Raw genomic sequence first — 26,152 nt, forward strand, 5'->3', positions numbered from 1 at the left:
TAAAATTACAAAAAGTATATAATGTACTTTCAAAATATAAGTAAGGTTCACTATTAACTTTTCATTCGAAAGTGACATTTGGCAAACATCATAATCTTCAATATAATATATTTTCCATTAAATTTTAATCTTCAATATAATCTATTTTCCATTAAATTAAAATTAAATAACAAAAATTATATAATCTACTTTTAAAATATAAGTAAGGTTCACTCTTAACTTTGCACTAGAAAGTGACATTTGGCAAACATAATCTTCAATATAATCTATTTTCCATTAAATTATAATCTTTAATAAATCTATTTTCCATTAAATTAAAATTAAAATTAAATAAAAAAATTATATAATCTACATTAAAAATATAATCTATCTTCAATTTAATCTATTTTCTATTTAATTAAATTTAAATAACAAAAACTATATGTCCATTTCTCCACAATATGCATTAAGTGTTGTACTTAAGTTATAAAAAACAATTAGCAAACTTAAAAAACGCCTATAAGAATTATTCAACTATAAATACAATAAGTGACGAAGATCTAACTACATATGATGGAGTTGTATATCCGGCATAAAAGGATGCATGTTTGGCAATAGGAATATTAGAAAAATGAATTTTTGAGTGTTTTACATTGCTTTATAAATTCCAGCTGGTTTTGATACCTACTCTTATGTTTTCATCCATGTTCAAGTTTAAAATAAATGAGCAAATAATAAGTTTTTATGTTACTAGAATTTGTACCCGCGCATGTGCGGGATTTTGATTTCAATTATTTCCTATCAATAAAAATTGTTGAGCTTAAATATAATCATTCCAACTTTTGAGTATAAATCTATATAAATACTAAACTTACTTTACTCAGTGATATACAACATATATATTTTTGAAGATAATATTTGTTTGTTATATCAATTTGCGATTTTACGTGGGATATTAGTTAAATTTTTTATCAATAAGAATCATTGAATATGAATATAATTTGAAGATTAAAAGAGAAATCTATATAAATGACGTACTTATTTTACTAATCTATATATAACATATATTGTCTAGTGCTGCAATAATATTGTCGACAATCTTCTGACCTTTTATCTTTAAAAGAGTTCATTCCATATTCATATCCCATGAAAACATAATTTTAAAAGTTCTAACGTCAATATCGATCGTTGATCTAATTATAGAGACCATTTAAACATATCGATATCCTACATTAAATGCGAATATACAAAGTTTCATGAACAGTTTTAGTGCTATGTCGCTACAATGAGGTTGTCCAAATGCATCATCTGCCATAATAGAATTTCCGACTAAGTCAAGAATGCTTAAATGATGAAACGTTTAAATTCCACAATGAATATATATTCATTGTCCAAGTTATATATTTTTCTAAAATCTCGTATATTATTTACAGATGTTAATTTTGTGATGCAACCCCAACTTCGTCTTCTCAAAAAAAACATAGTGTACTTTGAATATGTTGTTTTTGCCTATGTTATGGGTTAAAAGCATATGATAATATATATATATATATATATGTTTTATACCATGTTATAAAATGGAAAAAAGATGTCCAACTACACGAGGTATGACGCAATACATGGCCACACATCTCAAGTTTAATAAAGGATGCTCAACTACATCAAGTATATGTTTGGCATGGCCACATGCACCAATTACTTGACGTCATGTGTTTTACACCATGGACATAAAATCTCGATTCACCGGGTCCTTTCTTCCGGCAACGACCGGCGTTGACTCATCAGAACCATAATCGGGGAAAACTAAAACCCGACCCGAGCACCTGTAAACAGAATAAAATACCCGACCCGAACCCAATTTTAATGGGCTTGTTATCTAAATTAAAAAAAAACACAGGCCCATTTTCTAATTATTCATCGATCAAAACAAGAAAATTGAAAAAGCTGTTTGAAAAATTTTTATCGTTTTATCGAAGATATCGAAGAACTGTGAGAGCATCTTTTCAATTAGGTTTTTTAACAGAGATAATGCAGTGAAATCTTTGCTGGAAATCGGAATAAAGAAGACATTGCCTGTTGATTCTCGTCCCAATGAGGTAAAGCTGGCATTTTGCTGTTAATTTTTAACTTTTATTTTGTCGTTTTAAACAAGTGGGAAAGTGTAGTTGTTGTCGGGAAGATTCAATTCTTCTTTATATGTTACTTAGTTTATTGTCTAGTCTTGTTGTGTAGCCTTATTTTGGTTATACATTGTTAATAGGTTATTGTCGAGGTTATTGTCGGGTTCATTAGTTGTTTATAACAACTTGTCTTTGTCTTCTCTGAATTATTATTTTTTGTTTTGTAGTGGAAAAATTACAGTGAAGGTGAATTGCCATTATTCTGGCCAATTCAAGACAGAAAATGGAGTGTTGAAGTACGACGATGGAGTTATTGAAGTTTTTGAGGTTGATTCAGTGACAATTTTTCAAGACATATTGCTAAAAATGCTTGGAAAAAGAGTCAACAATCTTGGGAGAATGTGGTACAAGCTACCATTTGAAGAACTTGCTGATAGGCAGCCTCTATGGGAGAATGTTGATAGCAATAAGAATAAATTGGTTTCAAAAGGGCGTTGGATGGGAGAGGTGGACATCTTCTTTGAAAAGGCAGAAGAAGAACCACTTGAAGCTGCTGGAGAAAAAGAACCGCTTGAAGCTGCTGGAGAAAAAGAAAAAGAAGTTGCTGAGAAAGCCATAGAAGATGATTGTGGGGATGATAGTGGGGATAGTAAATCAGATGCAGGTTTATCCGAACCTGAAGAGTCAGATCAAGAAGATGAGATTGTTGACAATGATGCTGGTATTGCAGTGGAGAACATTCAAGTTTTCAACAATGATAATTATGAAGAACAAATTCCGGATGACGATGAAGTATATCCTGCAACGGATGATGAATCTGGCGATGAAGAAGAACAAACAGAGAGATTGGTTAAGAAAGGCTTACCTGATGGAGTCTTTAGTTTGAGGCAGTTATTCAATAGTGGGAGTGAGTTTAAGAAGAACATCATCCGATATATATTGAAGACGAGACGCAATGTGGTGTATGCTAGGTGGGAGAAGGATAAGCTTGAAGCTGTTTGTAAAGCACAAGGTTGTACTTGGAGCATATATTGTGCTATAGAGAATCCGATTGGGAAGTGGATGGTGAAGCGTTATCATAGTGAACATCTATGTCATCCAACCGGAAGGTGTGAAACGATAAAGACTCCTATCATCGCTGATCTCTTCTTAGAAGATATTAGAAGAGATCCTGAGATGAGTGGTCCGGAGATAAAAGATGAGATGAAAAGGAGGTACAACATTATTATCTCACCAAACCAGGCGAAAGTTGCAAGGAGGAAGATATTTGATAAGCTGCAAGCTGAGTGTGATGAGCAATTTTCACGGTTAAGGGACTATGAGCTGCAACTACGGACCAGCAATCTGCACACTACAGTGGAGATTAATACGACAACAAGGGATGATGGCAGCGAGGCATTCTCGCAAATATACATTTGCTTTGAGGCTTTGAAGAGTTCTTGGAAACAGAATTGTAGACCAATCATTGGTCTGGATGGTACACACTTGAAGAACGCTATGCAAGGGCAGCTGCTTACTGCTGTAGGAAGGGACCCTAATAACCAGATATTTCCAATAGCATGGGCTGTAGTTGATTGTGAGAACAATCCCAATTGGGAATGGTTTATTCGAAAATTAAAGGAAGACTTGAGCTTGGGGTTAGGTGAGAACATCACCTTAATTTCCGACATGCACAGAGGTTTGATTCATGGTGTTGCTACATAGTTACCAAAGGCAGAGCATCGTGCCTGTGCACGACACATCTATGGGAACTTGAAGAGAGATCACAAGTCAGACATGTTGAAACCTTTGTTTTGGCGAATTGCAAGCAGTTACAACAAGGCGGATTATAAAGAAAATTTGAGCATATTCAAGGAATTTGATCCCTAGGCTTGTAAGACTCTACTACGAAAGGATCCAAGTTCATGGTGTAGGGCGTTTTTCAGGGTTGGTTGTTGTTGTGCTGATACACACAACAATCACACTGAGTCATACAATAGAACCTTAAAGATCGCAAGGAGGAAGCCATTTGTCCAAATGTTAGAACTTATAAGAAGGGATGCAATGCAAAGGGTTGCCAATAGGTCTATTATTGCTGAAAAAGAAGCTGCAAAATTCACAAAAAAGGCAAGGAAAGAGCTGGAAAAATCTTGTGAAGAAGCGCAATATTGTGCATTGATTTCTAGCACCGGTGGAGAATATGAGATTGTTGAGTTCGGGATTGGATACACCCTCAACTTGAACAATCGTGAATGTGCATGCAGAAAATGGGATTTGACGGGTATACCTTGTCGTCATGCTGTGTGTGCAATCAGAGAACTCAATCTGGAAGTGGAAGACTATATATCAGATTACTACTTGAGTGAGAAATGGAAGGGAACATATAGAAGAGGTTTGAGGCCTGTTAATGGAGTTAAGTTTTGGGAAGATTCTGGTAAACCAAGAATTGTTGCACCTCCTTATAAACGACCTGCAGGGAGACCTAAGGGAAAAGCTAGGATCAAGGGGCTTAATGAATCACCACGCAAAAAAAAGTCTGAGACGAAGGTTGATCGAAAAGGAAGAATAGTGCATTGTGGTCTATGTGGTGAACAAGGACATAATTCAAGAAAGTGTCCTCATGAGGTATTGTTATCGGACATTTGATTTTTTTTTTGGCTTACATATGGTTAATTTGATAATTTTATTTTGTTTTAGTCTCCGGAGAGCCGGGCAAAGAGAAGGAAGCTTATGGTGACTCCTCTATTGGAAGCTCAAGATCAAGAAGAAATGGGAGCAGCATTGGCAGCCATGGAGCATGAAGATCAACCGGAAATTGGAGGAGCTTTGGTTGGCATGGAGCATCAAGATCAAGATGATGCTGAAGTGCAAGATGTGTCATCAACAGCACCATAAGGAAGTCAAGATGATGTTGGTTGTTGTTGTGTTCGGGTTCTTTTTGGGTGTTGTGTTTGGGTTCTTTTTGGATATTAACATACTTTGGTTGTTGTATTTCATCCTTGTGCCATCCAAACAAAAAGTTCTTTAAACCATCGACTTTTGGTTCAATATGTTAAACAGAACAAATCCTACAAATCAACATCAATAAGAACTACTTGACAAATCCAAGTACGATGAAATACATTACATAGTAATTAACTTAACCAACTACGATGACTCCAATTGCACAAACAAGCAAGCCTATCAAACCTGTGATAACGAGGCGTTGACGAGACACAATTGCTTCCATATCATCAATCTTCTTCTTCTGCAACTGATTTCTCTCTAAATCCCCCTTCAGCTCCATGATTGTCGTTGATAGTTGACTTATTATCTTATTCTTCTCATTAATTTCTGCTTGAGCTTCAACCAATGCTCTTCTCGGCCAGCCTTTCACTTCTTCTTCATCAACCCAACTAAAGTACTTACAGTGACCATTACCACCTTCCTACACAAACATCAAACAATTACTTAATCAACAAAGCTACTCACCTCAACATATATCGAAATTCAAGTGATACATACCTTGTACAGCTCACACCCGAGGAACCTTCGATTTGGATTTCTTGCCGTTTTCGAGATGAACATCTTCGCCGGCAATCCACAATCACAAACTTGCCCGACTCCAGACTTGCTCCTCATGCTACTAGACGATTCCGATGTTAATTCCATCTTCACTCCGAATTGAAGTTTCTCACACGATGAAGAACCCTAAAATTCAATTTTTTTTCAATTCGATTTGGGAAAAATGGGATCTGTGTTTTTTTTTTAATTTAGATAACAAGCCCATTAAAATTGGATCCGGGTCGGGTATTTTATTCTGTTTACAGGTGCTCGGGTCGGGTTTTAGTTTTCCCCGATTATAGTTCTGATGAGTCAACGCCGGTCGTTGCCGGGAGAAAAGACCCGGTGAATCGAGATTTTATGTCCATGGTGTAAAACACATGAAGTCAAGTACTTGATGCATGTGGCCATGCCAAACATATACTTGATGTAGTTGAGCATCCTTTATTAAACTTGAGATGTGTGGCCATGTATTGCGTCATACGTCGTGTAGCTGGACATCTTTTTTCCTTATAAAATTGTAGCTCCAGTTGATAATATACTTTATGAGATATGCTACACAAATCACATGCCACTTTTTGTAACGGCTTACATATCATTTTTTCTATATTTCCTGACCATTGATTTTGTTTTTTTAGATAGATTATTTTTTCAAAATTCTTTTTCATAGTTTTCCTAAAAAAAAAATGGCCCTTACAATGTCTTTGTTTTAGATCAAAACTTTTAAGTTAAGTTAAGTAATTAATCTTTTTCTTTCTTATAAGTTAAATTTAATAAGAAATATTTATGGTGTATGTTTCTTAGAAACTAATGTTTCACTTCAATTTTATTTTCATTTTTAGATTTTTATAACAATTACATAACTTGTTTTTTTACTCCACCATGCATTAAAATCTTACTTACATTCTGAAACTCATTAACCCATTCTAAATTTTGAAATATAATCATTTTTTGGTTACAATTTTAATAATAACATTATTACTAAAACAAGTTTATAGTATTATTTTTACTGTTTTCAAATTTTTCATTTATTTTACTTAATTCATTTTTAGATAGTTATTATTTTTATTATTTACTTAAAAATTATATTTTTTATACTATTTTAAAATTTAATTAATTTTAGTTAATTCATTTTTATTTATTTTTTACTATTATTAATTATAAATAATAAATATGCAATGAATGAATATTAAAAATAGTATTTTTTATGCAAAAAGAAAATTGATTAGGTGAATGTTGATGCGGAGAAAGGAGAAGTGAGAAAAGTTAACTTTATATATATAAATTATGTTAGTATTATCAAACAACGACACGAAGAAGAAATATCTGAAACTATGATTAATAAAAACAAAAATAGTATTACTTACCCTTTAACTGTATTCCTCTAAATCTTCTGCTCTGTGATCAATAACTTGACAGCCAATAAACGGCATAGCCTGTCCCCACAATTTAATCGAATCTGATATTTCCAAGTCGCTAACGATTTTTCAGTCATTGCAATTAGTTCCAAATTTTCAGTCTCTAACGATGTTTCAATCCAAATCGAAGAGAAAATATGCCATGTTAGTATATCTCTTTGATAAGTATTTACACATTTACTTTACACTATGGAAGAATAGAGATAATATGAAGAAAGTTCCTTTTGCTTATTATTGCATACTCTCTTGAGGTTTTACAGAGGTGATAGGATTATATTTATACATAAGACTGAAATCAGTATTTCCCTAGTCCTTTGCACACTTGTCATAATTGCATAGGAGGTTGAGGGCATTGAACATATTCCTTGTCTCTATCTGTGGTCCTTTGTTACAGCCCATGGCTTGTACTTTTGCAGCATCGTGATTGCAGGACGCTGCCTCCTTTTTCTTATCCGACCGTTGCTCTGTAGCAGGCTTGGTGGGCTTCTTCATTTGAATGTTATTGTTATTGGGCTTTAGCAGAGTCCCATTCTTGCTCTTCAAAGACTCTGTTTCCAAAACAGTTTTTGACTGTTTCTCCTTTATACTCCCCTGTAAACTTAGTGTGGGTGGCAAAACCACACCAAGTTTGTGTCGTAACGCAGCAAAAGGTTTAAGTGGAAGTGACTTCGTGAATATGTCTACAATTTGTTGATATGCTGGTACATGACTAACCACCAAGGCTCCCAAGGCTACTCTCTCACGAACATAGTGATAATGTGTTTCAAAATGCTTTGTTCGAGAGTGAAAGACAGGATTAGCGGCTAGGTATATGGAGGAGAGGTTGTCTCCGTAGAGCTCAGGAGTGTCTGGTTGGGGAATGCGTAAGTAGCGAAGCATGTTGCTGATCCAAGCTAACTCTGAGGCAGTTTCGGACAATGATTCGTACTCAGCTTCAGTCGAGCTCTTGGAGACAGAAGGTTGCCGTTTTGAGGACCATGAGATGATATTGCTACCAAGAAAAGTGCAGTAGCCACATTGCAGTCAGAGTGGCTGCTGTCACTGTAGGCACTTAACTTGAAATTGGTGTTTTTGTTGAAGATGATGCCCATCGTTGCTGTTCCTTTAATATATCTGAGAATCCTTTTGAGCAGGTGAAAGTCTGACATGGTTGGTGCATGCATTTTTTGGCAAACAAAATTTACTGCAAATTGGATATCAGGTCTTGTTAGAGTGAGATATTGTAGTTTCCCAGCCAAACTCCTGAAGTAAGTTGGATTGGAGAAGAGATATTTCTGATGTGGCACTTGATTGAGTTGTTCAGGTAGAGGTGTAGGCATTGGAGCACAATCAAACATTCCAGCAACTTTAAGAAGATCCTCTGCATATTTCTGTTGTGAAAGAAACAGACCATCAGCGTGATATGTTGCTTGTATGCCCAAGAAATACTAGAGTTTGCCAAGATCTTTCATTTTGAAGGCTTGATTCATACTGTCTAGGAGCTTGTTGAGAAGAGTTGTGTTGCTACCGGTGATGACCATGTCATCCACATAGAGAAGTAGCAGAATCATGTCGGATCCTCTATCGTATATGAACATAGAGGGATCCTGCATATTACAAGCAAAACCAAAATCCAGTAACAATGTACTAAACTTATCATACCAGGCTCTTGGTGATTGTTTGAGTCCATAGAGGGATTTGTGAAGTTTCCAAACATGATTTGGTTTGGTTTTGTCAACAAACCTGGTGGTTGGAGCATATACACATCTTCAGTGAGATCACCATGCAGAAATGCATTTTTAACATCCAACTGTTTCAGTTCCCACTGCATCACTGTGGCGGCATGAAAAACTAGTCGTACTGTAGCGGTTCTGACAACTGGACTATAGGTTTCGAAATAGTCAACTCCTTCTTCTTGATGGAACCCTTTAGCCACTAGTCTAGCTCGCAGCCTATCTAGAGAGCCATCTGCCTTGAGTTTTGTTTGAAAAACCCACTTACAGCCAATGATATTCATGTTCGGTTCAGGTGGTATGAGAGAGAACATGTTTGTTTCTTTGCAATTATCGATTTCTTCAGTCATCACATCAGTCCAACCTTCATCTTGCAAAGCCTCTGTTACAGTCTTAGGTTCTGGGTAGGAAGCTTTGAGAGTGAGAAGAGCGTAACGGGGATTAGGCTTTCTCACTCCTGATTGTGATCTTGTTTTCATTGGATGAGTTGACTAAGAGTGTTGGTTCTCTCTTTGATCAGTAAGAGTCTCTGCAGTTTGAGTCATTGTTGTGTCTTCAGCATCGTAGGACTCTGGTTTGACTTGTGAAACATGAGCATCTTCATCAGTTTGAACAGATTCGTTGTCTGTCAAACTCTCAAAGCACTCTTGAAGTACCACAGGGGCTTCGGTAGAGACTGTTGAGACGAGACTGCAGGCTTGGTTGGTGGGACCGTTGTGCGACTCAAGGGAGGAAAATCATCATCAGTAAACAGAGTTTGACTCTGTTCCGAGGGTGACAAAGCTTGAGTCGGAGCAGACGGTGGTTGATGGAACTGGAAGCTTTGCTGCCATGCTTGCAGGAGTTTTGATCCTCCTTCGTTGTGAAGATGTTTGTATACATCGGAGAATGGAAACTCAGTTTCATTAAACAAAACATGGTGGCTGATATAGATTCTTCCTGTGGGTGGATACAAACACCGATAGCCTTTATATTTGGCGTTGTAACCCAAGAAGACGCATCGAAGCGACCTTGGATCAAATTTATTTCCTGCATACTCCCTCAGAGTTGGATAACATGTACATCCAAATGTCCGCTAGGCTGTGTAAGTTGGAGGATCTTGGTAGAGCTTCTCATGAGGATTTTGATTGTCAGCTAGAGCAGTGTTAGGAAGGATATTGCTCAGAAAGTTTGCTGTGAAGAAAGCTTCACCCCAAAAATGTTGAGGAACTTTGCTGCTGAACATCATGGAGAGACCCAACTCAGTAATGTGTTTGTGTTTTCTTTCTGCAAGACCATTTTGTTGAGGAGTATAGGGACAGGAAATGAGTTGTTGTATCCCACACTGACCCAGATGATTGAGAAACGGTTTGTTTGTGAACTCACCACCACCATCACACTGAAACATTTTAATTTTGCAGCCAAACTGATTTTCAACAAGCTTCTGAAAATTGTAGAATGTAGAATAAAAATCTGATTTATTTCTCAGTGGATAAAACCAACAGTATCTAGACCAATTATCAATCAGGATTACATAATATTTGAAGCCTTGACCAGAAGTAACAGGAAAAGGACCCCAAAGATCACAATGAATCCTCTCTAATGGCCTAGTTGCAACAAACTGAGAATCTGAAAAAGGAAGATGACTACTTTTCCCAAGATGACATCCCTCACATATCTGCTTGGTACTTTTATTGATGATTATAGCTTTATTCTTCACTAACTGCTCCAGGATCTTGTTGTTAGGGTGTCCAAGACGTCTATGCCACACCTCATCAGACGCTGCTTGTTGTCTTGACGAGTAGAATGCTTGGAACGGTGGATCCTTGTGCACATACAGACCATTACGATACGGACCCAGAGTGAGAAGCTTCTTTGTTGCCTTGTCCTTAACAAGAACCTCATCAGAATCAAACTTAATGGGCAGGGATAATCTGTTGTAAGTTTAGAAACAGACAACAAGGATTTTGCAATGCCAGGAACTACTAGAACATCCTTAAGAGGTAAATTACCGGATGTTGTTGGTAGAACTGTAGTACCAGTGTGTGTGATTGGCAAAAAGTTTCCATCTCCAAGCATGATAGTGTCACTACCAGTGTAATGACGTGATTGCTGCAAGTGACCAGGAGAGCTAGTGATATGAGCAGTTGCACCACTATCAGGAACCCACTCGTGACATCCTTGATCTGTGAAATCGGTGATACGCAGAGCTGCTAAAGTTGCAGGGAGTGGTGGTGACTGGTAGTTGTTGTCAAAGCGATGCCAGCAGTTAGACACTACATGTCACACTGGTCGGTTGTCATTGGATTAGCTTGATGAGCCCGAAGAGGAAGACATTTGCTGATGGAATCCTCTTCCTCTGGTGGAGTAACCGCCTCTTCCTCTAGATCGGTGTGAGTTTCCTCGTCCTCTATTGTTGTATGATGAACCATTAAACCGCTGAGTGTTGAACGCCAAGTGAGGAGTAACGTTTGTTTCTTCATTGTAAGACATGAGGCGGTCGTGATAAGCAGTCAGACGAGGAATCACATCGTCGAGAGTAGGTGACAGAGTAGCATCCAGAGTACCGTCAATCGAAGTTTTAATCGGTTCATACTCGCGACTTAGACCATTTAAAGCTAAAAAGATTTTCGTTCTCTCACTTACAGGACTTCCTACAGAGGCAAGTTGCTCATACACACTCTTAAGATCTTTCAAGTACTCTAGCATAGGTTTCTCTTTCTTTTCAGTGTTTTACAGTTTTCTTTGTAGACCAAACAACCTAGCAGATAAGACCTTATTAAAGTGGCCAGCCAGGAAGTTCCATACCTCTTGAGCTGTTGTTGTGTTGATAACCTCGGTGAGAATGTCTTCTGTCAACAAACCAAGGAGCCATGCTCTGACAACTTGATCTGACCGGATCCAGGCCTGTTAGGCTTGATATGGAGTGGAGTTGGCATTGGTAGCAGAAGCAGGACGTGGAGTGGATCCATTGATGAACCCTAGGAGCCCTTGACCACACAGAAACGACTCGAACTGAGACTTCCAGAGCAAATAGTTTCTCTCTGTAAGTTTAACAGTAACACAATTTGCGATGTTTAACATTGGTTGTGAATATAGCTCAGTGGACAATGCCATGGCTCTGATACCATATGGATGAATAGAGATAATATGAAGAAAGTTCCTTTTGCTTATTATTGCATACTCTCTTGAGGTTTTACAGAGGTGATAGGATTCTATTTATACATAAGACTGAAATCAGTGTTGCCCTAGTCCTTTGCACACTTGTCATCATTGGATAGGAGGTTGAGGGCATTGAACATATTCCTTGTCTCTATCTGTGGTCCTTTGTTACATCCAATGGCTTGTACTTTTGCATCAGCGTGATTGCAGGATGCTGCCTCCTTCTTCTTATCCGACCGTTGCTCTGTAGCAGGCTTGGTGGGCTTCTTCATTTGAATGTTATTGTTATTGGGCTTTAGCAGAGTCCCATTCTTTCTCTTCAAAGACTTTGTGTCCAAAACAGTTTTTGACTGTTTCTCCTTTATATACACTACAATAGCTTATAAGAAATCACAACTCTCAAAAGGTCCAAGGTCCAATATTAGAAACTAGCCTTTCTATTTTTCGCTTCAAAAACATGTACTCTGTGGTAATAAACCGGTCTACATGAAAGTATATGTCATTTGATATCCTGAAGCATTATGGAAAACAAGCAAAGTATCAGTTTTGCCTCTGCCAAATAAAACAACCTTACATATTTAAACAATACAACTATATATCTTACTAATATTATAATATCTTCATATATATGCTTCTGTTTGATTCTAGATGTAACATCCGCGAACCAAATTGGAGATTTTGGGGATGGATGTTGATCGACACCAAGGGTAGTGTCGATTGACACCAGCAATTTTTGGTTCGTCCAGATTGATTTAATTGTCGAATTGGGTCGGTTTGGTTTAAGGAAAACCTTATAACCGGGTTATTTAAGTGAGAGGTCGACGAAAAGGGTTTTGCGAAGTTGTATTGTCGCCGTTTAGAGAGAGTTAGAGGGAGAAAAGTATTCTTGAGAGTTTGGAGGCTTTTTGGAAAGATTTGTGGCTGGTTTGACGAGATATATTCCTGTGGAGTGCAGATCTAGAGCTAGGAACGAAGGAGAAGCCTTCTAAGGTGTTAGATTCGTCTGTTTGGGTTAGAAACTTCCTGCAAAAGAGGTGAGTGCATGAACATGGCTGATCTAAGCCTGAGAATCCTTTGTTTTGCTTGTTTTATGGTTGTTTGTGTTGTTTTCTTGTGTTCTTATGGTTGGTTGTTGGTTTCCATGAGTTTACAGGAGTTTTGGGTGAGTTTCAGACGATTAGGAGGATTTCGGAAGCGGTTCTACGACTTTCGGCTTCGAGAAGAACGATCTGTAGAGTCAGTGTCAATCGACACCAAGTAGGTGTCAGTCGACACCAAGAAGGAGTGTCGATCGACACTGAGGCAGTGTCGGTGGACACCAATCTTTTCAGCAGCGGCTGATGCTTGTTTTTCATGGTTTGATTGTGTTTGGTTGTTACTTGTTAAACATTGGTTTCTCAGTTGCTTGTGTGTATAGCCAAGTAGATGGGAGGATTGCCTCACTAAGTATTTGTGATAATACTTACGCATCTCAATTTTTGTTTGTGGTGTGTAGGTATGTGATGTGGAATCATGGCAATGAGGAGGAGGATGATCTAGGGTCTCGTTTGTGTGTTGATGGTTATGTATGGTTATGTTATTAGAACGTTGGATAGAATTATGCTAGATCGTTGGATAGATTGGTTAATAAAGTTATTGTATTGATGTTGTGTATTTGAGTTGATTAATGTTATAAGTTTTCGTTGTGCATGTTATTGGTTATTGCTGGTTTAATGATGAATTGTGGTTTGGTGGGGTTAGTTAACTAGTATGGGATGCTTAATTATATATTGCTATTATTATATTAAAAAAAAAGGGTCGGGTTGTTTCAGTTTGGTATCAGAGCCCTTACGGTTACTTCCTTAGCTGATCTTTATCGTTCAATATGTAGCAAACACAACCGAAAACATGAAAGTAACTAACAGAGGGAGTTTTGCCTTTCCACAGTTTGTAGGGTGACTTAGAAGTGCTAGGTCGAACATACACACGATTAATAATGTAACATGCAGTGTTGACAGCCTCATCCCAGAAGTGTTGAGAGATCTGGTTTCCATGGAGCATTGCTTGGGCCATCTCCTGCAAGGTTCTGTTCTTATGTTCAATCACACTATTCTGCTATGGTGTTCGAGGTGCTGAAAATTGATGAGCAATTCCCTGTGTTGTGCAGAAATGATCAAACAGGTCTTTCTGGAATTTTCCACCATGATCACTGCGAATGGTCTTGATTGCCCATTCTCCACCCTTGATCTTCAATGCAAGAATTTGAAAACACTCAAGTGTATCAGACTTCTCCCAAAGAAATCTGACCCATGTGTAGCGAGAGAAGTCATCTACCATGACAAAAATAAACCGTTTCCGAGTCATACTATGAACACGAATGGGACCCATGAGGTCCATATGAACCAACTCGAGTACATGACTGGTGCGAATGTCAGAAACAGGCTTGTGAGAACCTTGACTTGCTTCCCTTTGTTGCATGGTCCACACACAAAGTGCTGATCAGTCTTAAGCTTCCGTATCCCTCTCACAACTTCCGACGTGCCACCTTAAGCATTGTGCGTATATTTAGTTGTCCCAGCTTTTGGTGCCAGAGCTTTGTGTCTGTTCCTGTAGACACATGGTAGCAATGGTTTGTTGCCTTCTATATATAGCAATTATTACCTGATGGCTTGCCTTCAAGTTTTACAGACCCTTGTTGATCAATAGCTTTGCAGTCTCGTTTAGTAAATGTAACATCTAAACCTTCATCACACAGCTGACTGACACTAATAAGATTAGCTTTCAACCCATTAACAAGAAACACATCTTTGAGACTAGGATGTGTTCCTCCACCTATAACACTTTTACCCTTGATCTTGCCTTTAGCACCATCTCCAAAGGTAACTTTTCCTGCTGTAACATTCTCGAAATAGGACAGATTGGTGTGGGACCCAGTCATGTGTCTGGAACATCCACTTTCGAAGTACCATTTCTTCTGATTAAAACCAATCTTTTTGGCTGCATATGCAACATTGCAGGACATATCACTCTTCTTGACATACAACGGCTTGCTCTGTCTCATGACTTCGTGGTGTTTCTTATGCTGCATAACTCATAACATTGAGCCTTGTAGTGGTTAAGATTTCCACAGTACCAACATCCGCTCTTCCGACTACAACGTATATTTCCATAAGCATATTGTGACGAATAGGGATTAGCAACTAGCCCATATACAGCAAGTGGCTGAGTTCTAGGAGTGACTCTGAACGGAGCTCTGTAAGAGGAAAAAGATTGTTTCTGAGAAAATACACCTTTGGTCCTCCTATAGTTATCCTTAGAAGGTCTAGGTGTTGTGTGTGACAATTCTTGGACTTCAGCAGCCTCTTCTTCTGATGTCAGACCTCTAACAAACCTAGTGGATGTCGAGCCATCTTTACCTTGCTAGTCGAGATCCCACTTCACAGTACTGGATCTTCCACTGTTGAGAATTGTGTCAAGGTCCTTTGTTCCTTTGTTTAGCATCCTGATGTTTCTCAGTTCTTCTTCCAGTTGCTTCTCTAGTCTCTGTGACTTAGTCCTTTCTTCTTCAAGTTCTGTAATAGGATTTCCAACCTTATGGTTAGAGCTTCTTTTTCAGCTATCAGATCAACATTCTCATGTTTCTTCTGAATTAAACTTAAAGTAAGCAAAGCGACTTGTTCATCAATGGATAGATCTGCTTCATCATCTTCTGAATCAGACACAACAGTGTTTGATCTTATTAGTTGTCTCAATGCCATCATCCTCTTCATCTTCTTCAATAACACCTAGTAAGGCAACATAATTATTGAGTATTTCATCATCATGTTCCTCGTCGTACGACTCACTGTCGCTCCAGATGACAAACAACTTGGATCTGCTTTCTTTCGTAGGACACTCAGCCTTGGTGTGTCCGTATACTTTGCACCCATAGCATTGCAACGACCCTCTCCTAAACCTGGGAGGAGGCCTGACATTTTCCCCAAGTTTAGTCCTATGAAGACACCATTACCACCGCCAATGCCTTATGATCCACCGGAAGAAGATGAAAAAGAGGAAGAGAAGAAATACGAGGAGGATGAAAACTCGGACCAAGAAGAAGAGGAACAACCCGAGAAACAGCATTGGAGAAAAGACAGAGATGGAAACATCGATCGAGAGACCGATCAAAAAAGAGCCTTTTTTTGTTTCAACTTTTGTAGTGTTTTGGAGGAGTAAAATAATCAAATCTTTTCTCACATTTTAGTTGCTAGATTTTGAATCTCATACTCGTGTTCATATTCGTATATTACATTTGTGTAATGCCACTGCTTCAGAAGCTATACTTTCCAAACTTCGATCCTTCTTTGTATAGCGTTATAATTGGGTAAAATAAAATATCTGCCAAAAAATCTTGATATGTTACATAATTTGGGGACGTAAATTTGAAGAAATGTCATCATCTTTGATTTTCTGGGTTCCTCTAGAAACTACTTCGCCGCTTCCCTGAGATCGGTGATTTGCCTTCCGTTTAATCGGATTTGTTTTCAGATCAATCAGATCTGAGTTTCTTTCACTATGGGTGGTAGTGAATTATGGGTTTCGTTCCAAAATCTCAATTTGGGCTCAGAGAAAAGCCCTTTACATCTGTCTACTGAAGCAAGAAAAAAGAGAGATGCTGAACACGAATTCAGTTTAATTGTCAAAGGGTTGCATCCATCTCAGAATCCAGCAGGGATTAAAATCATGATGCCAAAAATATGGAAGCTGGAGGGAAGGATTACCAGTAGAATCAATGAAGATGGAACAGTTCAGTTCTTTTTCAAACATGAACATCAGCTGCTAACAGTTCTTGACGAGGGGCCATGGACTTATAAGGATTGGTTAGTCATAGTGGATCAATGGACACGAAGAAATTGCTCTGACTATCTTCGATCTATTCGCTTCTGGGTGAAAATACAAAATATTCCAGATGATTGTAAGGAAGATCAAGCAATTCGAGAACTCGGAGGAGCCATAGGTTCAGTGGGAGAGGTCTTCATACAACAACCAACTGCAGATCAAGCTGGTGAGGTACGGGCTCGGATTAAGGTTGATGCTTATAGCAGACTGATCTTCACACGTTACTTTCACTTTGATGATCATGGATACCCAGTTCTTATTCGATACACTTATGAAAAACTTAGAAAGTTTTGTTCTACCTGTGGAGATCTTACCCATGTTGCCGCAAATTGTAACTTCCCAACTTCAAGAATAGAACTTCCTCTTCTTCCTGCTGCTCCACAAGCATCAAATCAGCTTCCTAATCTGACGAATGTTTCGCAGCTGATGACTAGGCCAACTAATCATGCTGAAGCGGATGATAGCCTGATGGGGGAAACAGATAGCTCCAACCTCCACGTGGATGTTTCTGGAACCGGTCAAGCTACAGAACTTGCGGGAGATCTTATGGATATTCACCATCCAGAAACTCACAGGACTCAAGTTCATTGGTCTCATAGTACGCACCAAATAGGTTCTGTTTCAGACACAGTACAAGATCGAGGCACCAAGCGTAAGGCTGACAAAGTAGAAACTAAAGATGAAGTAGCAACCTCTAGAAGGAAAATAGATGAGAGTTCTGAAGTCAAGGCTAAAGGGGAGGTGGAAACCCCGAAGCCACCACTACCAGAATGAGAATATTACATTGGAATTGCCAGGGTATGAGGAACCCCCTGACAATTCCTTATCTGAAGGATATCAATCGTAAATATAAAATTGATATCCTGTTCCTCGTAGAGACTAAAAATAAAGATGTTTTTGTGCAGCAGCTTGGTGTAGATCTTCATTTCCCCCATCATTGTCTTGTATCTCCTGATGGATTAAGTGGAGGCTTAGCTATTTTTTGGCGGGACACGGTAAAGTGTGATTTTCTCTCCCATCCTACACTTTACTATACAGATATGTATATATCCAAAGGGCCAATTACCTTTTGTCTCACATACGTCTATGGTAACCCCGAGAGAATACCAAGACAGCTTTTGTGGAATCAAATGGAGAACTTCGTACAAGCTGGTCTTTATCAAGGTAAGCCAAGAGTAGTATTGGGTGACTTCAATGAAATTAAGCACAATATTGAGAAGCTAGGAGGTCCTCCTAAACCAGAATGGCAGTTCACAAACTTCAAAAGAATGTTAAATGTCTCTGGATTACATGAAGTCAAAACCTATGGAGGAGCTTTTACATGGATAGGGAACAGAAGCACTGGTACTATCAAATCAAAGCTAGACAGAGTAGTTGCAACTGCAGATTGGAAAGACCTATTCCCAAGAGCAATAGTTCAGCTATTAGATTGGATTGGATCTGATCATAAGCCTCTGTTACTCCAAACTGAAGATCGCAAGTGGAAAGGAAAGAAACTATTCCGATATGATAATAGATGGAGACTTAATCAAGATGTTCATTCCATTCTTCAGAATACCTGGACTCAAGAATGTAGTCACTTACCACCAACACATTTCACTGAAGCTCTGAAGAGGTGTAGAAACAGATTGGCGCATTGGAAAACAGAGCAGAATCTTAACTCCCACAAGCAGATCCAACAACTTCACACATCACTTCAGAAAGCGTATGAATCTCCTTCCTTGGATTATCATTATATTGCTAATCTTAAAATAAAATTGCAGCATGAATACAAGATGGAAGAAGAGTACTGGCGCACTAAAAGCAGGATTCAATGGATGCAAGCAGGAGACAAGAACACAAAATATTTCCATGCAAAAACAAAACAAAGAAGGAGTCATAACCGCATTACTTCCATTCAGGATAAATATAGCAATGCTAAACAATCTGATAAGGAGATTCAAGATATTATTCATTCATATTTTGCTGATATTTACTCTTCCTCTGGCAGTGACGGATTGGAGGCTGTGATACAACACATTCAACCCAAAGTTACGGCGGAGATGAACCAACAGTTAACTGCTCCAGTCACTGAGGAAGAAATAATCCGAGCCCTATCTTATATGAACATCGATAAAGCACCAGGACCAGATGGACTAAATGCTGGGTTTTATAAAAACCATTGGAACATCATCAAAACAGGTGTGTTTAACTTCGTTTCCCATTTTTTCCAGACTGGTTATTTGGACCCGGATATGAATCACACACATATATGTCTCGTTCCTAAGATTGAATCTCCAGTTCAAGTAAAAGATTTTAGACCTATTAGTTTATGCAACATAGCTTATAAACTGATATCTAAGATCTTATCAGAAAGACTCAAGCCTTGGTTGCACACTATTATCTCAGAATTCCAATCTGCATTTATTCCTGGACGTCTAATCACAGATAATGTCATCATCACTCATGAGCTCCTTCACTCATTACGTACCAAGAAAATCAAGACTCCCTATATGGCTTTGAAACTAGATATTGCTAAAGCCTTTGACAAAGTGGAATGGCAATATTTAGAAGCAATTCTGAGGCGTTTTGGTTTTGCAGAAAAATGGTGCCAGTGGATAATGAAGTGTGTCACCACAGTTTCATATTCTGTGCTTATCAATGGCTCACCTACCAAGAAGATTATCCCTCAGAGAGGCCTGAGACAAGGTGACCCATTATCTCCCTATCTCTATCTACTCTGTACAGAAGGGTTATCATCTCTACTTTCCCATGCGGTAGACAAAAAACTAATTCATGGGTTTAAAGCAAGTAGAAACGGACCAGCTATATCCCATATGCTTTTTGCTGATGATTCTCTTCTATTTTGTCAAGTTGGCGAGGATGAATGTAGACGAGTTCTCCAGATTCTCCACACTTATGCAGCAGCTTCTGGACAACATGTAAACTTCCAAAAGTCAGCCATTCTATTAAGAACGTCCAGCCTGATACTAAAAATAATATCAAGAAACTCACTGGAATCTCTAGAATTGGCAATTTTGGAAGATATTTGGGATTACCGGAGGTAGTAGGTAAAAACAAATATGAAATATTTTCTTATATCTCACAGAGGGTTAAAAACAAGCTAGAGAGCTGGTATTCTAAATTTTTATCCCAAGGAGGAAAGGAGGTCTTAATAAAATCAGTAGCAACAGCCCTTCCTACCTACACAATGTCCTGTTTTTTGCTGCCTAAACGTCTTACCTCGCAAATTACAGGACATATAAGGAAGTTTTGGTGGTCAAGCATCAAAGACAAATACAAAATACCTTGGATAGCGTGGAGTAAAATGACAAAATTAAAGCAGCATGGTGGAATGGGATTCAAAGACTTAAACCACTTCAATATTGCAATGCTAGCGAAACAAGGTTGGAGGATCTTAAAGGAGCCACAAATTTTGCTTAGTAGAGTGATCAAAGCAAAATACTTTCCAAGAACCAGTATTATGGAGGCTGGTTTAGGTCATCATCCAAGCCATGCATGGAGAAGCATTATCCAAGGTATGCATCTTCTTAAACAAGGTTTAAAATGGAGGATAGGGGATGGTAATTTGATCAGAGTTTGGCAGGACCAGTGGCTTGATAACCCACCACGCCCAGCTAGAACTCTAAATAATATTGCACCTGATAATCTAAAAGTTGCAGATCTCATGTTGCCAAATCTTCCTCTATGGAATAAAGACAAGCTAGAGGAGTTAATCCATCCAGAAGATATCAAGATCATTCAGAGAATTCGGCCAAGAATCATCAAATCTGCAGATGAACCTACCTGGATATTTACTAAGAATGGACAATACACAGTCAAATCTGGCTACCACCAGCTATCTAAAGCCTCCATAGAGAATTCAACTGAATCTTCTCAAGCTAGTGTAGTTTGGAAATCCCTCTGGTCTATTTCGGCTCCACCTAAAGTAAAGCATTTCTGGTGGAGAGTCCTGCACAATGCTATCCCAGTTGCGGAAAACCTATCACGTAGACGTATCCACACCTCACCAGATTGTATCTTTTGTGGAGAAGTTAACGAATCCACTTTGCATCTTCTTTTCCAATGTCGATATGCAAGAGAAATCTGGGAGATTTCACCCATATGCACACCCTCAGGTCAGTTTGCTAGTCAAAATTCCATATTAGACATCATAAAAGACCTACTCTCTAGCAAAGATCCTGTCGATCCAATGGTATATATATTTCCCTTTATTGGATGGCGCATATGGAAAGCTCGTAATGATTTAGTTTTTAATAATAAAAGATGGGCAATCCCAGAAGTCATTAATCAAGCTATAGTGGATTATCGAATGTGGAAGGAAGCTCATATAGCTACACAGCGTGATCTTCAACAACATAAGGAGAGGAATCAGTCAGCTAGTCCTTTACAGAGACATAATTTATATAACACCTCCTCCTTTTATTGTTATACAGATGGTTCTTGGATCAACCCTAATAGCAAAGGTGAATTTGGATGGACTCTTCATGACGCACAAGGAAGGTGTGTACTCAAGGGTGTCTCTTCGATAGAGCCGGTCAACTCTGCTCTTGAAACAGAAGCAATAGCGCTTAGGGAAGCTATAATCCAGATAAATAGATTTGGTTATAAAAATGTCACATTTTGTGGAGATTCGTCTATTCTCTATCATTATCTGGAGTCTGCAACAAAACAATGATTTCCATCTCTGGGTGCCTTAGAAATCCAAGGATATTTAGATGATATTCTCGCTCTTACAAAAGGCGACCATTGCTTCCAATTTATTGGTAGACAAACCAATATAATAGCTGATACTTTAGCTAGGGAAGCTAGAACAAAGAGTTTTTCTTATGTTATCTCTTGGGTTCAATAGATGTAACTCTAAACATTGTAAAATATTTTTATTCTAATGGAAAATTGGCCTGACAAAAAAAAAAAAATTTGGGGACGTAAATATAATTTATTATTTCCTGAGTGCTAAATACGACGCCGTCTAGTTTGCAATTACATCTTTAGGTTTTTTTTAAGTGTCGTGGTGCCTCTCTTCATCTTCTTCTTCAACCGTCTCCGCGCCACGAACCAGAGAAAGCTCAACAAACAATGGCGTCAATCCTCTCGAATAAGCAGAAGAAGAGAGATAAATACACCTTGAAAGAGCTCAAATCCCTAGGAAACGACCTACTCACTTCTCGTTCCCACATCAATAACCTTCCTCTCCTTCTCACCTTCGTCTCACCTGAGTCTCCGCCGCAGTTCGTCGTCGAGTCGCTCCTCTCACTCCAATCGTTTTTCACTCCTCTCCTCTCTCAGCTTCCTTCGACTTCTTCGTCTACTCCTTCAACCAAAACCAAAGATGACCCTGAAGTTGTTTTCAAAGCTTGGCTCAGATCAAAATTTGACGAATTCGTCAAGCTTCTACTCGATGTTCTCGTCTCTCAACAGTCACTAGATGATCTAAGGGTATCTTCTTCTCTGCATTACTTATCATAGGCGTTGTTTGTTTTGTTATCTAAAATGTTTCTGGTTGATTTAGGGAATTGTGTTGGGAACATTGATGGAGTTTGTAAAGCTTTTGAATGTTGGAAGGTTTCATTCTTCTATCTACCAGAGAGTACTTCATGCTATTGTAAGTTGTTAATCTTAGCACTTAGTATTGAAATAGTTACTGTTTTTGCAGTGCTTGATGTTTTTAGTATTGTCTATGTAGATTCACTCTGAAGTTGATGTTGAGATATTCTTGGATATACTTACATCAAAGTACTTCAAATACATTGATGTCCGGTGTGTTGATAACCCTTTGCTTCATATATACTCCATGTTCTTTCGTCTGCTGTTATGTGCTCTTTTGGGATTTTTTGTTTTGACTCTAAATATCGATTTATGCCCAGCTATTTCACCTACATCAGCATGGAGAAATTTGTGAAAACATTGGAAGCATCAGTCTTGTCTAGTGCGTTTTTTTCCGTGCTTTTTCATTACTTGATATCCTTTCGTTTTTTATCATCTTGATGCATAATGTAAGTTTTTATTTTGGTGTGTTACTCTAAGGTGATAAAACGGCGACGGAGAATAGTGAGGCTGAGAATGATTCAAAAGAAAGGTTGGTATCAGTATGTGTTTGTTGTTCTTTCTTCCAGACTGTTTGAATGTTATGTTTAGGCTGTTTTTTGTTGTTTTTGTTATTTTGTTGTGGATGATCTGGAAAATTTGTGAATTGTAGCCTAGAACTCTCTGTTCGCAAGCTCTATCAAATTTTATCCCAAATTCCACCTCCTGAGAAACAAGCTGAAAAGTCTCAACACGAGATGTGGAGTGGGTCAGGTGATTGTTTCCGAGCTTTTCGACTATATGTTTTCTATTTCGGTGGAGAGGACTCCAATATGTGTTTCAATTTGCTAATAAGAGTTATTGGTATCTGCAGATGAAAGTAGTAGTGAGAAACCGAAAAACAAAAAGAAAAAAACTGAGGAACAAGACAGCACTGTGAGTTTTGCAAGTTTGCTAAATAAATACTGTATCCGTGAATAAGTTTTCTTCTTGGCGTGCAATTGCTCACTTTTGCCTCGTAATTTTATTCTGTTAAAATTCCAGCTCCTTTCTCCGACTACAATTAGCAAGAGGATGAAGTTGAAGTTCACTAAAGCATGGATTTCATTTCTCAGACTGCCTCTTCCCCTTGATGTTTACAAGGAGGTAAGCCTATTTACTTTCATAACTAGCCATTTGTCTAAAATATGGCATAGATGAAGACTTAACAATTTGTTATCTTCTGATAACCAGGTTCTCGCTAGTATTCACCAGACAGTCATTCCCCATCTATCTAATCCTACAATGTTATGGTGGGCATATTTACCAAAGCTTCTTTCATTCTGTATATGTCATTGTCATTCCCCAAGCGCTTACATGTGTTTCACCATACTTTGCAGCGACTTCTTAACAAAATCATATGACATTGGGGGAGTTGTCAGTGTGATGGCTCTTAGCAGTCTCTTCATCCTCATGACCCAACATGGTTTGGAGTATCCTAACTTTTATGACAAACTGTATGCGTTACTGGTTCCTTCTGTCTTTGTTGCAAAACACCGAGCAAAATTTCTTCAGGTATTGCCATATTTGAGTACCAATGAACTACGGATTACTCTATAATATGTTCTTGCGTCCCACTATATCTGAAACCGCTTTCTGCAGCTTCTTGATGCTTGCCTGAAATCGTCAATGCTTCCAGCATATCTGGCAGCTTCATTCACAAAGAAACTAGGCAGGTTGTCACTTTCCATTCCTCCCGCGGGATCGTTGGTCATAACGGCTTTGATCTACAACCTTTTACGAAGAAATCCTACAATCAACCATCTTGTGCAGGTACGACCTATCATTGTTTGTGCTTGAAAATGCAAAGTACATATTACCAGATAGGAAAATGACTTCTGTTTAATATCCCTCACAACTGAACAAAAAAATGTATAGAAAGCATGGACTTATAATGATAGGTTCAATCTTGTTCAGGAAACCGTTGAAAATGCCAATGAATCCAACGCAGAGGCTGAGGAACACAACGAGAGCCAACCAAAGACCAACAAAAAGCGAAAGCTTGGTATTGACTATTTCAACAACCAGGAGAGTGATCCCAAGAAATCTGGTGCCTTAAGTAAGTCGTTATCATTCTATTCCCAGTCTTTATTTTTAACTTTTACTTTCCACCCCCCTAGCATAGAATCACACCCATATGTAGAAGCATGATTCGTCCGGTAAAAAAACGATGATGTGTAAGTTATCCTGATTTGTACTTTCATAACAGCGGCTTTGTAACATAATTAGGTATATTAGTTAAGTAAGAATGCCCGGGTTCTCTAGATACAGAGATATAGTCATAAAGTTAAGTTTATACCGTTGAAATCATTTGCTTTCTGTAAGTTGTTATCTTGTTAAGTCATTTTGTAAGAGAACTGATGATATTCTTCGCTGTACTGGAAACGAAACTTGTTACAGAAAGTTCTCTCTGGGAGATTGACACTTTGCGCCATCATTACTGCCCACCAGTTTCAAGGTATAGTTTGCTCACCAAACGATTATATCCGGAAACTTGAATTTTTTTCTACATTTGGTCATTTCCTTGATTCCTCTTTTCACTTTTCAATAGGTTTATCTCATCTCTAGAAACTGATCTAACCATCAGAGCGAAAACCACTGAAATGAAAATTGAAGATTTTAGCTCTGGTTCATATGCCACCATATTTGGGGACGAGGTAATGCAGCTCTTGTTCATGTGATATCAACTCTTTCTGTTAATATAAGATCACTCGATTTTTGGGGTTTCCATTTATATAGTTGCAAAACCGATACCATTAGATGAATGAAACTAACTGTGGAGATCTTACAATTTGGTAGATTCGGAGAAGGGTTAAGCAAGTTCCTATAGCGTTCTACAAAGTGATTCCGACATCTCTGTTTGAGGATTCAGATTTTCCGGGGTGGACATTCACCATTCCGCCAGAGGAAGGCAAATGCTGATTTGAAAGAGTCGCCAACTCATGAGCTGATCTGCGGGTTATTCCAAGACTTGTGTTAACAAATTTTGTAGTTTTGATTGATCAGAAACAGTTTTGGTTTTGTGATACTGAATGTTTTTGAATATTTTTACCCATAAATTTACGAGAAATTCTTTATTCGAATATTTTTGTTCACTCTCATAAGAACGTCGATTAGGAAAATAGTTTAAAATATATATATATATATATATATACAAAATTAGTTTAGATACTTATAAAGTAATAAAACTGTATGAAATCTTTATTCTAAATTCTCTAAAGTAAATCTTAAATTCCAAGTGGGTGAGCAAAATCAAATCCAAGTGTGGTCATACTAAAGTCTTGGCTTTAGCTACAAAAAGGCGTAAATTTGTAACCTCAGGTTTTTAACCTACCGTTTGTCCAAAAAAAAAAAAAAAAAGAAAAAAAAAACCTACCGTGTGCAAACACTTCGTGTGTACCATTTGGTCTTTCTTTAGTCCAAATGCTTTTGCCTATACATTGTAATCAAGTGATGAGAAATTATTCATTACAAGACGTCTGTGTTCACTCTAAGTCTCTAAGCATTAACTTCGATGATTCGACCAAACCGTAATATAGCTTTGAATTTAGTTCGAGAAAAGAAAAGAAGTTAAAAAAATAAAAACTTGAGTGAGAGAAAGTTTATAATACCATAACAGATTTATAAAAAGATTTGTTCAGTAACTAAACACTAACTAATGCACAAGAGTTTACACAAAGTATGTTAACAACCGTTGCCTGTTGGTTATGAAATGGCTACAGTTCATGATTTTTGGCAGGATGGTGTGGGGTGGCTATGGGACCATATCGCACCCTATGTGATGATTGATCAGCGGTTGGAATTGGCGTCAGTGGTTCTGGATACAGTAACTGGAGCT

The 26,152-nt window shown here is 38.1% G+C and overlaps 2 protein-coding genes and 2 pseudogenes across 2 annotated transcripts; all 4 read left to right on the forward strand.

Annotated features, from left to right (window-relative positions):
• The first annotated feature begins 1,959 nt into the window (after positions 1-1,959).
• On the forward strand, positions 1,960-5,020 carry LOC147920884 (uncharacterized; annotated as a pseudogene).
• Positions 5,021-16,425: 11,405 nt separating this feature from the next.
• Positions 16,426-17,419, forward strand: LOC147920885 (uncharacterized). Its single transcript, XM_087501275.1, has 2 exons — positions 16,426-17,331; positions 17,375-17,419. Exons 1-2 carry the CDS (start codon positions 16,426-16,428, stop codon positions 17,417-17,419), a joined length of 951 nt encoding a protein of 316 aa, XP_087357401.1.
• Positions 17,420-17,519: 100 nt separating this feature from the next.
• Positions 17,520-21,427, forward strand: LOC147920886 (uncharacterized; annotated as a pseudogene).
• Positions 21,428-21,711: 284 nt separating this feature from the next.
• LOC104767029 (protein NUCLEOLAR COMPLEX ASSOCIATED 4) lies at positions 21,712-25,397 on the forward strand. The gene is made up of 15 exons (XM_010491048.2): positions 21,712-22,188; positions 22,262-22,354; positions 22,436-22,509; positions 22,617-22,678; positions 22,777-22,828; positions 22,949-23,049; positions 23,150-23,211; positions 23,320-23,421; positions 23,509-23,567; positions 23,655-23,829; positions 23,917-24,087; positions 24,232-24,373; positions 24,715-24,772; positions 24,866-24,971; positions 25,114-25,397. Exons 1-15 carry the CDS (start codon positions 21,829-21,831, stop codon positions 25,234-25,236), a joined length of 1,740 nt encoding a protein of 579 aa, XP_010489350.2. The 5' UTR covers positions 21,712-21,828; the 3' UTR covers positions 25,237-25,397.
• The last annotated feature ends 755 nt before the right edge of the window (positions 25,398-26,152 follow it).

Source organism: Camelina sativa, chromosome 19 (genome assembly GCF_030686135.1).
Source record: "Camelina sativa cultivar CO46 ecotype springtype chromosome 19, ASM3068613v1".
NCBI lineage: Eukaryota > Viridiplantae > Streptophyta > Magnoliopsida > Brassicales > Brassicaceae > Camelina > Camelina sativa.

Coding starts and splice junctions, on each gene's coding strand:
- LOC147920885 (XM_087501275.1), top strand. CDS start 16,426: ATGGGTGGTAGTGAATTATGGGTTTCGTTCCAAAATCTCAATTTGGGC. Junction 17,332..17,374: donor CAGAAACTCACAGGACTCAA/GTTCATTGGTCT, acceptor GTTCTGTTTCAG/ACACAGTACAAGATCGAGGC.
- LOC104767029 (XM_010491048.2), top strand. CDS start 21,829: ATGGCGTCAATCCTCTCGAATAAGCAGAAGAAGAGAGATAAATACACC. Junction 24,374..24,714: donor CAAGAAATCTGGTGCCTTAA/GTAAGTCGTTAT, acceptor AACTTGTTACAG/AAAGTTCTCTCTGGGAGATT. Junction 24,773..24,865: donor TACTGCCCACCAGTTTCAAG/GTATAGTTTGCT, acceptor ACTTTTCAATAG/GTTTATCTCATCTCTAGAAA.